At 57.1% G+C, this 13,377-nt stretch overlaps 2 protein-coding genes across 2 annotated transcripts in view; one reads left to right on the forward strand and one right to left on the reverse strand.

The window, feature by feature from the left end:
• SFXN5 (sideroflexin 5) overlaps window positions 1-13,377 on the reverse strand; it is a 134,537-nt gene that overhangs the window by 11,623 nt on the left and 109,537 nt on the right. The gene's annotated exons all lie outside the window — the stretch shown is intronic.
• EMX1 (empty spiracles homeobox 1) lies at window positions 1,811-13,302 on the forward strand. The gene is made up of 3 exons (XM_080379639.1): window positions 1,811-3,303; window positions 5,481-5,665; window positions 11,453-13,302. The coding sequence occupies exons 1-3, from the start codon at window positions 2,946-2,948 to the stop codon at window positions 11,618-11,620; spliced, it is 711 nt and encodes a 236-aa protein (XP_080235765.1). The 5' UTR covers window positions 1,811-2,945; the 3' UTR covers window positions 11,621-13,302.

Raw genomic sequence — 13,377 nt, forward strand, 5'->3', positions numbered from 1 at the left:
AGCAGCCCGGCACAGGCAGGCTCGAGACCTCCTCAGCCCTCCAGCCCAAATTACAGCCCCATTCCTTCGCTTTGGGGTTGCACTTGAAGGCTGACGAGAAGAAATCCGGGTGGGGAAGGAGCTGTGCCCACGGGAAGAGCAGGTGGGAGAGGTTAGGAGGAAATGATCCAGCACTTTGAAGTCTGGTCAACTTTTAACATCCCGGCAAGCTGCGCCCATGGCCACGCTCCGAGGCCCGGGGCCTGATTTTCCACATTCTGCCCTTTGATGCTGGAGGCCGTTGTGTTACAGATTAACGAGCCGGGGGACGGGGACGAACAACACCTGCCGGCGCTGAGCCGGATCCGGCCCCGGCACTGCCTGCCCGCCTGCTCCGGCTGCGGAGGGAAGGCAGGGTGCGGCCAGGGATGTGAGCCCGGGCAGGGAGTGGTGGCCAGGGCTGGGGGATGCAGGTGGCTGGGGATAGACCCACTGCCCGTCCCCGAGCATCCCCGGAGCTGACCCGCTACCTGCGACCCCCAGGCCGATTTTTGGTGCCTGTCCTGTCCCCCTGTGCCTCTCCTTCATTCCTCTTTCGTTTGCTCCTTTGAAAAGCCTCGCTGTTGTATTTTAACAGGCACCAGACCCCCCCTTTCCTCCGCCAGCACTCCCTAATCCCAATGCAGCACTCCCTGCCTGCCCAGCGCTGCTGCCGGCCGCGTCTCTCGGCTGCGCTGGCACGCGCAGCGGCTCTTTCGTTAAAAGAAAATGTCTTTCTCTTCCACCCGGAGCTCCTCCTGGCCAGGAATCCAGCGGGAAGGCAGGCTGCTCCCGGATCATCTCCTCCCGGGGATGCCGGGGCTAAAGTTTTCCTTTTAATAAACCCGAGACACCGAGGACCAGAGCAAGGCACCCGCCGGGGGGTCCCACGTTTTATTCCCGTGGGGGATAAAGATCCTGCCTGAATTATCCTGGAGGTGGGAGCAGGCCTGGGAGCTGGAGGGGGAAAAAGAAATAGAAAGATAAATTAGGGTTTGTCGCCCGGTTTCAGCGTAGCAGCTCCCCGGCTCCCTTCGGAGAATCCAGGGAACCTCGCCTGGACACCGAGCCGGGACTGAATAGGGGGAGAAAAAATCAGCTTAAAGGTTTATAATTTTCTGCGGGAGTGGTTTATCCCCCAAACCAAAGCAGCGACCCCCAGGAAAGGTTCCTGCGGAGCCGGGGCTCGGCAGGGAGATGCCGCCGGCGGGGATTCCCGTGGGTGCAGCCGGCACCCACCGGCTTTGCCTCTTCCCCTCGCAGAAGATGCTGAAAGGCGGCGAGATCCGCACGAAACGAAATCCCGGCCCCGCGCAAGGCTCCGTACCCCGCGGCTCCGCCAGCACCCGGGGCCAGCGGCGGCCGAGGGGAGCGGGGCCGGGGGGACCACCTCCTGCCGAGCCCCGGCCCGGCCCGGGAGCCAAGGCAACGGCGGCGGGGGGGGAGGATTAAATTATATTATATGAAATTGATTTACATGAATTTCCACAAATGCTCCCGAACCGGGCACAGCTCCCACGTCTGAGCCGAGCGCTGTCCCCGCATCCCCATTCCCTTCCCTTCCCCTTCCCCATCTGTCCGCGGGTGCGCCCCGCTCCGCCAGCCGGCTGACCCAGCCCCGCTTCTTTATTTCCATTTAAAAAAATATAAATATATATTAAAACATAGATTAATTTTTTCTCTTTCGAAAATGACCGTTTTCTAAAAGCGCTTTGCGACACGCTCGCTCCGGTTTAGGCTTTCATTTTTGTGGGGTTTCACGATTTTTTTTTCTCCGGCCCCCCCCCCCCCCCCGCCCCGCTTTCTTCGCCGTAGCCTGTTGCGGGAGTGTGTCCGCGCAAAGCCTGCGGGCGCGCAGCACCGCTCCGCTCTCCGCGGGGGGAAGGATCCGCGGGTGCCCGCGCGGGGTATTTCAATCCAGCCAAGTGGAAAATAGACTTTCAACCCCCTTTGTGCGGGAGGGGAGGGCTGGCCCCCGCCTCCGCGGGCCAACAAAACTCAGAGCACAGCCAAACTGCGGAGTGAACTCGGGACCGGCCCGCGCAGGGGCTGCGCGCCCCGCGCATCACACCCGCGCCGCGGAAAAAACAGCCAAAATCGTCAGTTATCGGGGAGTGTGTGTGTGTATATTTTTTATTTATTTATTCCTAGCGCAGGATCGGACCCGTGGGAAGAGCGGGCTTTTGTCCGGGGGGAAGGTCCTGCCTTTGAAGGGGGGGTTACGCGGAGGGGAGCGGAGCTTGCGCGGGAGGCGGGGAGCCGCGGGGGAGGGCTTCACCTCCCCTCCCTCCCACCGGCCGGCAGCTCTCCGAGCCGCGGAGTTACAAACCGCCGCTGCGGGTATTTTTATTTAAAAAGCGAAAAAAATAAAAAGGTGGGGGGGGGAGAGAAAAAGAGGATTTTTTTTAAAAAAAGAAATTTTATTTTTATTTTTTTTTTAAAGAAGAAGGAAAAAACACCCCGCAGCCGGAGCCCCTCTCCCACAACTTCGCGGTGCGCCTGCGGGAGCGGCTCCAGTCCAGTTTTTCGGGCGCTCTCTGCCTCCCCCTGCCCCTTCCCTTGCTTCTGCCGCCCCTTCCCCTGCCTGCCCTGCCTCCCCTGCCCCTGCCTCCCCTGCCCCTGCCTCCCCTGCCCCTGCCCTGCCTGCCCTGCCTTCCCCCGGCCGAGCAGGTGAGGCCGCCCCCTCCCCCGGGGCCCCGCCAGGTACCGGCCGTATTTGTACCGGCTGCCCGGGGCTTGCGGGTGCGTGGGCGCCCGCGGGTGGGCGGCGGGGTGTGTGCGTGGCTGGGTGTGCGTGGCTCGGGGTGTGTGTGTGTGTGTGTGTGCGCGCTGCCCAGGGGGAGGTTTCTTGCACACGCACACACACACACGCGCACCCGGAGGAACAGCCCCACTCCGGCCCCCCCCGTCCCCGCCCGGCTCAAACCATGTTCCAGCCGTCTGCGAAGCGCTGCTTCACCATCGAGTCTCTGGTGGGCAAGGACACCCACCTCAGCCCCGAGGACCCCCCGCGCCCCGCCGCTCTCGGCTACCCCGGCCCCGCTACCGACGCCGCCGCCTTCGCCCCCGGCTTCCAGGGCGCTGCCGCCGGCCGGGCCCTCTACGGCAGCGCCGAGCTCGTCTTCCCCGAGGCAGTGGGGCACCCGGCGCTGCCCGTCGGGCCCCACCAGCTGGGGGGCTCGGCGCTGCCGCACCCCCACTCCTTCTTCGGCCCGCAGCACCGCGACCCGCTCAACTTCTACCCTTGGGTGCTGCGGAACCGCTTCTTCGGGCATCGCTTCCAAGGTGAGCGGCGGGGCAGCGCAGGCCGGCGGCGGGCGCGGGGCGGGGGATGCTGCGGCGGGCGGCGAGCGGCCGCGTCCCCCCGCCGCGGGCCCGTTATCCGGGGACACCGAGCAGGACCCGGAGGCAAAACCTGTTGCTGCGGTGCCTGCACGCCCAGCCGGTGCTCCGGGCGTCTGCACACCGGTGCTCCGGGCTTTTGCACGGCCGCTACCGATGCGTTTGCACACATCGGTGCTCGGTGCGTTTGCACACCCGGTGCTCAGTGCCGATCTGTTCGCACGGCAGGTGCCGATGCGTTTGCACACCCGGTGCCAATGTGTTTACACACCCGGTGCTGAGCGCATTATCCAGGCGGTGCTGAGCGCATTGCACAGGCGCTGCGCTCCCGCCGCCGCATCCCCGCAGCCGGCGTGCGGCTGCCCCGCGGGGCCGGGGCCGGGAAGAGCCGCTGCCCGCGGGCGGGGGGCCAGGAGCGGGGTCCCGGGGAGGTCCCGGGCCAGGACCGGCGCTAGGACCGGCGCTGCCGCCTCCCTGCGCAGCCCCACGGCTGCCGGAGTTTGGGTTTCTCCTTCTCGGGAACGAAGGGGAAGGTTGCGGCGGATCTCGGCTGCGCAGCGAGATTTTGTTGGATTTCCTGGCGTTTCTCTCTAGTCCGTCTTTTTCTTGCCTTCTTTCTTTTCTTTTTTTCTTAATCTTTCTTGCTTTCTTGTTCTCTTCTTGTTCTATCTCTGGCTCTTGCCTTTACCTTTCTTTTCGTTCTCTCCTTTTCTGTATCTTCCTTTCTTATTTTCCTCTTCCTTTCCCTTTCTGTCTGTGTCCTGTCCCTTTTTCCTTTCCTTTCCTTTCCTTTCCTTTCCTTTCCTTTCCTTTCCTTTCCTTTCCTTTCCTTTCCTTTCCTTTCCTTTCCTTTCCTTTCCTTTCCTTTCCTTTCCTTTCCTTTCCTTTCCTTTCCTTTCCTTTCCTTTCCTTTCCTTTCCTTTCCTCTCCTTTCCTTTCCTCCCCTCTCCTCTCCTCTCCTCTCCTCTCCTCTCCTCTCCTCTCCTCTCCTCTCCTCTCCTCTCCTCTCCTCTCCTCTCCTCTCCTCTCCTCTCCTCTCCTCTCCTCTCCTCTCCTCTCCTCTCCTCTCCTCTCCTCTCCTCTCCTCTCCTCTCCTCTCCTCTCCTCTCCTCTCCTCTCCTCTCCCCAGCACGCCGGTCCGCTCGCTGTCCCCGCACCATGCCCGGGGGTCCCGGGGGTCCCGGGCACCGCACAGCCCCGATTAGGGTTATCTGCTCGGCAATAACCCCCCGCCTGGCTCCGGCGGCCGCTGCCGGCGGCGCCCGGGGGCACAGGCCCGCGGGGACACGGCTCCGGCCCGGCCCCTGCCACGACCCCCGGTGCTGCCCGGGAGCGGCCCCGGCCCGCGCTGCCGCCACTTCCACCGGCCCCGCCGCTCCCGGCCCCGGCGCCGCCCGTCTCGCTTGCCTGCCCATTCCTCAAGTTATTTTTCGTTCGTTCCTTCCTTTCTACCTTTGCTTTCTCTCTTTCCTTTCTTTCCTTCTCTTTTTTCTTTTCTTCTTTTCATGCCTCTTTCTCTACGTCTCTCCTTTCCATCTTTTCTTCTTTCCATCTTCCTTTCCTTCTCTTCCCTTTCTTGCCTTCTTTCCTTCGCTTTCCTTCTCTCTTTCTCTTTCTTTACTTCTTTTTCTTTCAGGCTTTCCCACTTTCTTTCTCTCTTTCTTTCCTTCTCCCTTCCACTCTTTCTTTTCCTTCTTGCCTTTCTAGCTTACTTTTTTCTTTCTTGCTTCATGCTTTCTCTTTCCACCCCCGTCACTTTATTAGGCTTTCTCTTTTTAAAATGCTTTTTCTCTGTTTTTCCTCTGCCTCCCGCCTTCTCCCTCTCTTTCTTTCCTCTTTCTCCTGCTCTTCTCATTCCATCCCTTCTCCCTCTGTCTTCTTACTCTCCTGCTGCCCCAGTGTCCAGCCCCAGCCCCGCCACAGCACCGGGGGCAGCGGGGAGGCAGCAACGGCGTGAATGCTGCAATCTTGGGGCGGGGAAGGTGCCCAGAGACCCGCAACACCCCCTCATCCATTCCTTCCCATGTCGCAGGGCAAGAGGGTGTCCCCAGCAACCCCCCCGGTCCCACAGCGGGGCAGCTGGGGGGGTGCGGGCCCCTGACCTGGCTGTCTGTCCGCAGGGAGCGAGGTGTCCCAGGAGAGCCTGCTGCTCCACGGCCCCTTCGCCCGCAAACCCAAGCGGATCCGCACAGCCTTCTCGCCGTCGCAGCTCCTGCGGCTGGAGCGGGCCTTCGAGAAGAACCACTACGTGGTGGGCGCCGAGCGCAAGCAGCTGGCCAGCAGCCTCAGCCTCTCCGAGACACAGGTACCCCCGGTACCCCCGGCTGCCCCCCAGCCGCTCCCCCCCAGCCGCCCCTCCCACTGCCGGTGCATCGGGCAGCAGGGATGGGGCCAAACCCACGCAAGGCTCAGGCTGATGCCACAAAAATCCCAGCCGGGTTTGTCCAGGAATCCCACATGGAAGCTGTGGCCAAGCCGTGGGCTAGGGGCTTTTTTTTTCCCTCAGCGTTCACTTCTTCCAGCGTCCTTGGCAGGGCTGGAGGCTGGGAATGCAGGTCCCACATCATGCCACTCTCTGGGGCGGTTTTCCGCTGTCATTTCTTGCTCGCTTGGGGTGTTTCTCCCCGAGAGAAAAATACAATTTCTAAAATCCAGTTAAAAAAAAAAAAACAGCAACAGAAAGGAGCAGCAGGATGCTAACCTTCCCTGGAGAGCTGCAAAAATGCACCTCGGTTGTGCGGCTTTGGTTCTGTACGCAAACACCACTGTGCCTGAAAGTCAGGATGGGTGCAAAGCTGGGTGCTAGCCGAAGGGCACTGATTTCAGCTGCAACTTTCTGATTTTAGAAAGCACATTTCACAGGCGTTTAGATATAATGAGACCCGGGAGAACCGTAGGGATGAAAGGAAATGGAAAAGCATACAGTGCTGGGGGAAAACAGGGGAGTCGGGGCTGAGCATCGCTCTGTGTGCAAGTCCGGTGTCCTGGCGAGCAGCTATTCCCAAATGTTCCAGGAAAAAGTATGCTGTTTCCAGTGATGTTCAGTAACTGCATTGATGGAGGAAGTTTTATCCAAATTCTGGCAAGGTAGTTTGGCCTATATTCTGGATTAATTTAATTTTTATCCTTTAATTTAATTGCAAAATAAAGCTGGAGCCGTGGGTGTTCCCAGTACCCGCCTGGCTCATCCTCACCCAGGCTCTGCCAAGCAAAACCTCCAAATGCATCACAGTGAGAGGGAAGTTACCAGGAGGAAAATGTCACTGTCATGGGGACAGTGGGAAACCACAGGTGCAGCTATCGGGGAGGATGCACCAAGCCCACAAAATCCAGAGGCTGTTTGTATCCTGACCCCCCAGCCCCGCAGCTCACAGGGCACAGCAGTAGCTGGTAACCTGGCTCGGGTCCTTCCCTTGCTGCTTCTGTCACTGCTCCGGGCTGAAAATGATGTTAAAGGGAAATAATTTAAAAAAAACAAAACAAAACAAAACAAAAAAAAACCCCAACAAAAACCCCAGAGGTCAAATAACAAACAGCAACTTGTCTAGGCGGAAAGGGCAGCTGTGGGATGCCCGAGGGGAGCTCAGCAAGTCCCTTGGATTTTGCATCATTGCCCAGAGCCTAAATGCAGTAATGCAATTTATTGGGGAAAAAGCAGAGGCATCCATCCCTAAATCCGGGTGAAGATTTAGAAACGGAAAGAGGCAATACAGATAAATATATATATGTATTATTTTTTTATGCCCTGCAGCATAATTTGTAGTATGATATTTCCATGGTTTTGTAAAACTGCTGCAGCCGCTCGGCTCCAGGCGGGCACTGCGGGCGGGGAAAGAGCATCAGCCTGGGACTGGCAGCAGCAGTGGTTTGCAGGGGGGCATCTGCAGGGGGGCTTTTTCCTTTTCAGTTTTGTGGCTTTAGGAAAATAATATTTTCTCAAAATCTTCTTTTAATTACCCGGAGAGAAATAACATGCAGAGGGCTGTGATACGGGATGGGCATCAAAGTACCGGGACTGGCAGGGTGAGAGAGCCAGCCTGGCTGTGGCTATACCAAACCCAGGCATTATTATTATTACTATTACATACCCAGTGATGAATCCTACACACACACAAACCTCCCGTTGAAAACCACCCGTGACACACATCTCCAGTGTGACACTGGGTGACACAGGCATGTTTTCACTGGGTGCAGACACTCAGCCCCATGTTCAACCCCACAGGTGGGTGTGTTTTATTATTTTAGAGGAGGTTTAGCTGTTCCTAGAAGGGGCTGCTGGTTACAGCTTTGCTTGGACCTATTTCCCAGCCACTTCTCCCACTGGAAAAGGGAGCTTTTCCCTTTGGGCTGTGCCCGCTTGGGGTCTCTGGCCAGGGAGCAACACCTGGAGCAGCCCAGGGGGAAGGTGAAAAGGGTACAGGTACCTGCCCAGCATCAGGAAATGCCTTGGGATATAGGGTGGGGAAAGGTGGAGGTGTTTAACCCCTTCCCATCCTTTCACCTACCAAGGAGGTGCATTAGTCTGGGACAAGACAGGCCCAGGCAACAACGACAACAAAAAAAAAGGATTGGGGAAAAAAAGCAGTGACACGGTCCCAAAGCAAACACAAGTGTTGGGTAAATGGGATGAGGCTGGAGCACATGTAGGTAGGGCTCGGCGGGGGCATGTGGGGTGGTCTGTGCCAGGGGAGCCATCCGTGGGGTTTGTGTGTGATGGGATGACTGGCAGGGACACACGTGCGTGAGCTGGGTGGCGGCATAAGCCTGGCGGTCGGCGTGCTGCGGGGGTGCCAGGCAGCGTGGGTACGCTGGGGATGGCGTGCCGGGGCTGGGATGCGTGTACTGGGTAGGTGGGGAGTGAGGAGGAGGTGGGGGTATCATGCTGCGTGCTGAGGTCGTGCTGGGCTGGGCGTCACGGGTGGTCACACTGCTGAGCCCATCACCAGTGGCGTCAGGTCGTTTCACCTCCCAGGAGAGCGTGCTGGGCTGGGAAATAACTTCGCTGAGTTAATTTTGCGTGACACGGCCTGGATCTCCCAGCAGAACCTCTCCATCCCGGGCAGGACATGGTGCGAACCCAACCAGGGGTCTCATCCACTTTCCCAAAGCAAAGACCTCACCCTGGCTCCTGCCAGCGGGAGGTTTGGGGTGGTTATGGAGGCACCATATAGCGCAGCACCCCCTCCCAGCTTTGGGGTGATTATGGAGGCACCATATAGGGTATAGCCCAGCATCCCCTCCCAGTGTCCTGCGTGTGGGAGAGGTAATAATTAACCAATTGAATGCCTGGGAGTCACGGAGGACAAAGATGCGTGCCCCAGATACAGCTGGAGTGTGGCCCTGCTGCAAAGCCCAGTGCTGGCAGTGATCCCCACTCCAGGGACTGTCCCCAAAACCAAGATTTTAAAAGTTTTGGGGTGTTTTTAGAAGAAAAGTCCTGGCTGGGACTGCAGGCATAGATAAGGGTGCAGTGCTGATGCCTGGGGAGCTCCGCTGCCTTTCGAGGTGGTGGCAAATTTGAGTGACAGCATGGCACAGGTGCTGTCACCATATCTGGTTCCAGGTGATGGTGGGACTGGTCCCTCTCGGTCACCATCCAGACCCATCCCTGTGCTCTCGGCCTTCAGCAGGGTTTGGGTCATCGTCCGGAGGAGCTGCACATGAAGCCACTGTAGTTTAGCTGTCCTCAGCTTGGTGATGGCAATGTCACCTTTCAGCCAGACCTGATTCTCTGGGTGCTGTCGGCACCCCCAAAGCAGAGCGCGATTTCCACGGTGGCCTGCAGGGTGTTGCACGGGTGGGAGTACGTCCTGTGTACAGGCAAAGCAGTGGATGAGAGCTGTGTAGAGAGGCAGGACCAGGGTGCAGAAGCCATCCAGGGACCATCCCCATCCCACAGCAGGAACATGGGGATGGCGGTGACCCTTGGAGGCCAGAGCTAGCCCCGGGGAGCGGCTGGGCTGGGACCCAGGGAGCATCACACCGGTTGGATGCACAAACACCCGGCATGACAAAGGTTAATGCGGCGAAGGTTTGGGAAGGGATAAAACCCCTGGCCTTGAGGGTTTAAACCAATTACTCCCAGAGTCAGGATGAGGCATCGTAGGGGGCAGCTTATCCCCTAGTTGCCCACTGTGAGGTTCTCACACTACTCTCATTGTGGCTTCTGGCCTGTTGGAGCAAGGGATATGGTATCGGAGGGGTCAGGGAGCCCATCCAGCCTGGAAACATCCCCATTCCTGCAGCTGAGACAGTTGGGAATCGCAGAGGAGCCTCATCCCACAGGAGATGGCCATACGCGGCTGGGTTTCTCAGAGCTGAACAGAGCCGGGGAGAGTCGCTTCATACCCACCCCTCATTTCCACACAGCCTCACTCAAGCATCTTAATTGCTTTATGCCTTAGTTTCCCCTTCTATAATTTAGGGATAAGGCAACTTCCCTGCTCCCAGAGGGCTGAGAGCTTTAATTAAAGTTTGCAAAGTACTTTGCAGTCATTGAATGAAAGGCGCCAGCTCAGTATTGTTCCAGAAATGCCCCAAAGCTAGGAAAGCAAATGGTTTGAGTGTAGGGCAGGGAAGGGGGGTGGTTTATAATATATACTGGTGCCATAAAGCAGCTGTTTCAATAGACTAAGCATGCCTTAAAGTCAAAGGCTTGTATGGCGCTGGCTGCATGGCACCCTGCAAGGGCTTTGCTCACCTGGGGAATGCACAGAGGTGTGAACACTGGCCTTCGCCTCGCTGCAAAGGGCTCCGAAGCGGAAAGCAAGCCTTGCCTGCAATTAGTGCTGAAGGAGAAAGGGGAAAGGGGGTGAGGGTCCCGGGGGATGAGGTGTGGCAGCAGCTGCCGGAGGGGCTGTGGGCACGACGTCACCTGCAAGTGGGTAAAGGCTTCAGCCTGCCCTGGGCTGGGCAGGAAGCAGCGGCCAAGCAGCGGCACCTAGTGTCCTGCGGGGCCTGGGAAGCTGGGCAGCATCCTGCGTTCCTGCCTGCAGCATCCCACATCCCTGGCATCCCATATACCTCATCCCCAGCTGCAGTATCCCACACCGCTGCCTGCAGCATCCTGCATCCCCAGGTGCAGCATCCCACATCCCCGGCTGCAGCATCCTGCACTGCTGCCTCTGGCATCCCGCATCCCTGCTGCAGCATCCCGCATCCCTGCCTGCACGGCATCCTGCGTTGCCAGCCACATGGGTGCCCGCAGCATCCAAAACCACCAACTCGGTGGGTGCATTCAGCATCCTAAACCGACTGCCATATCCAGCCTGCACCACAGGCCATGATCCCGGCGCTAGGACCGAGGGTGTGCGGGGTCCCAGTAGGGTTCTCGGGGCCCTGAGGAGGTGAGGGGGGTGTTATCTCCAAGGATGGAGACCCTGCTGCTTCTCTGGGCTCCTGGGACAGCGTTTGACCACCATCATGGTGGAAAAGGTTTCCTGAAACCTAAATGTGGTAAATTAAGTATCTATAATTGTAATTATAATCTATCTATAATTAGTTCCCTGGTTACATAAGAGTCCAGCCCGAGCCTAATGATGCCACCCTGGCCCTGGGACATGGGTCCTCGCTGTGGATGGCTCTGCTTGTCATCTCACATGGTCATTGGAGCCACGGCCGCTGTGCCCGTGGCATCCTAACACCAGTAACCAAAATACACAGGGCTGGGTTTAGCTGCTCCCACCATGCTGTGCCGATTGGGGTGCAGCCCAGACACCAGGGTGATGGGCACAGGGTTGCGGTGCTGTAAGGAGGGATCCGCCTGCCTGCTGGCCCCCTGTCTGAGGTGTGATTGAGTGTCCTTCACTCGTCCTGGGCTTCTCCAAGGCTGGGACATGCAGCAAAGCAGAGATGGGAAGTGTCAGCATCCTGCAACCCACTGCGTTGTCCCCCGCCTTGTCACGCCTTGCAGAGGGGAAACTGAGGCAGCACAGAGTGGCTGTGGGAGCGCTCCTAGAGGGATGGGGACTTCTTTTTTGCCAGTCTCTGAGGAAAGCTCAGTATGCTGTCTGGTTGCAGCACTGAGCCTTGCTGGGGCCAGCTGTGCCAGGACCCCCATGAGCGCCCGTCTCTCCTTTTCCCTCTCCCCCAGGTGAAAGTGTGGTTCCAGAACCGGCGGACGAAATACAAACGGCAGAAGCTGGAGGAGGAAGGACCCGACTCGGATCAGAAGAAGAAAGGTTCCCACCACATCAACCGATGGCGCCTCGCCACCAAGCAGTCGAGCGGAGAAGACATCGACGTCACCTCCAACGACTAAGGCAGGGACAGGCTCCTGGTGCTGCCACCATGGAGAGGAACCCGGGGGAGGAAGGGGGGACACAGTCGGCATCACCAAACAAACTCTAGGGACATCGCCGAAGCCGCTGCCGCCGCCCGCTGCCTTTCCTCCGGGGCGCCCGGCCTGACCGGGGACCCACACCCCGTCCCCCCCTGCCGCCCGGGGCATCCCTCGGAGGTGCTTTTCGGGAAGCTCCCGCCGCCGAGCCGAGGAGGAAGAGGAGGCTGCCAAGGCGCCCGAGGCCCCGGGACGTGACCGCGCATCCTCCTCCGCGCTGGAAGCCGTCCGTCAGCCATGAGATCAAATAAAAACGTCCTACCTAGAAGCAAAATGTACCCAACCCCTTTTTTCATTTGCCTTTTTATTTTTCACCTTTTTTTTTTCACCACCCTCCTTTTCTCCATTGTTTTGTTGTTGGTTTATTATTTTTTTAACAGTTTTATTTTAATTTATTCTTTTATTTTTGTGCCTGTGTGCGTGTGTTCCCTGTTGTAGGTAGTCAGCAGCTGTAGTGTGTGTTACTGCGTGGTAATAAAAAGCAAGATGCGCTGAAAACCCGTCTGGTTGCCTTGGTGGAGGGGACACACACAAGGGGACCGTCCCATTCTCCCATCACTTGTCAAAACGGCCATGGGGATGCTGGTGTCCTTGCAGGGGGGACATGACAGGACTGGGTGTCACTGGGGAGCAGCAATGGAGCCAGGAGGGCTTGGTGGCCCCACGGTGGTGGGCGTCGGGGGTACAAGGATGGGGGTCTCCCTCGGGGGTCCCCAGTGGAGCGGGGCCGCCGGGGTGGCTGCAGGTATGAGAGGTATGCGGCAGCTCTGGGGCCGGCAGCCTCACACCTGTGCCGGGGATTGAATGTCGGGGAGAGGTTCCAAACAGCTCTGCTTCCCCCCTGCTGCCCCTGGAATAACCCCCCCAGACACCCCCCGAGACTGGCAAGGGGACCCCTGCAGTCCCTGGGCAAGCCTGGGGCCCCCCAGCAATGAGGGACCTGGCAGGGGAGCTCAGGGGACAAAGGTTGGGGGTGTCCTTCCCATGTCTCACTGAAGTTTAGGAGGAAGGACACTTAAAATAATTTTTTTATATATGTAAAAATTATATACACACGAATATAATAATTATATATGATATACCATATATATACACATATTCACACACACATGCATACAATATATACACATGTGTATATATATTATATTTTATAATGTATATTTATTTTAATAGAATATTTACACACTATACACACGTGTACATGTATTTTATAATGTATATTCTGTGTATTATATATTTTAATAGTATATACACACACACGTGTATCTAATGTGTATATATTGTATTTTATAATGTGTATTTTATATATTACGTATTTTAATAGTATATATACACAATATATACACATGTGTATCTAATGTGTATATACACCATATTTTATAACGTATATTATATATCATTATATATAATTACATATTTTATAGTGTATATTTATACATTGTACATTTTGCTATATAAAATAGATCATAATTGTATATAATATATATTTTATATATATACACACACAAAAATGTAATAATTCCTGCTGTCAGGAGAGCCCCCTCCCCACGCCTCCACACTGCTGGGAAAGCCCCCTCTGCAAGCAGCCCCTCCCCAGTACAACTAGCCCGTGAAAACCGGGACTTTTCAGAGAAACCCCTTGAACCCCAACACCCTTCCCACCCTTCCCACCCACCGCT

The sequence above is a fragment of the Falco punctatus genome, assembly GCF_963210335.1.
Source record: "Falco punctatus genome assembly, chromosome: 1".
Lineage (NCBI taxonomy): Eukaryota > Metazoa > Chordata > Aves > Falconiformes > Falconidae > Falco > Falco punctatus.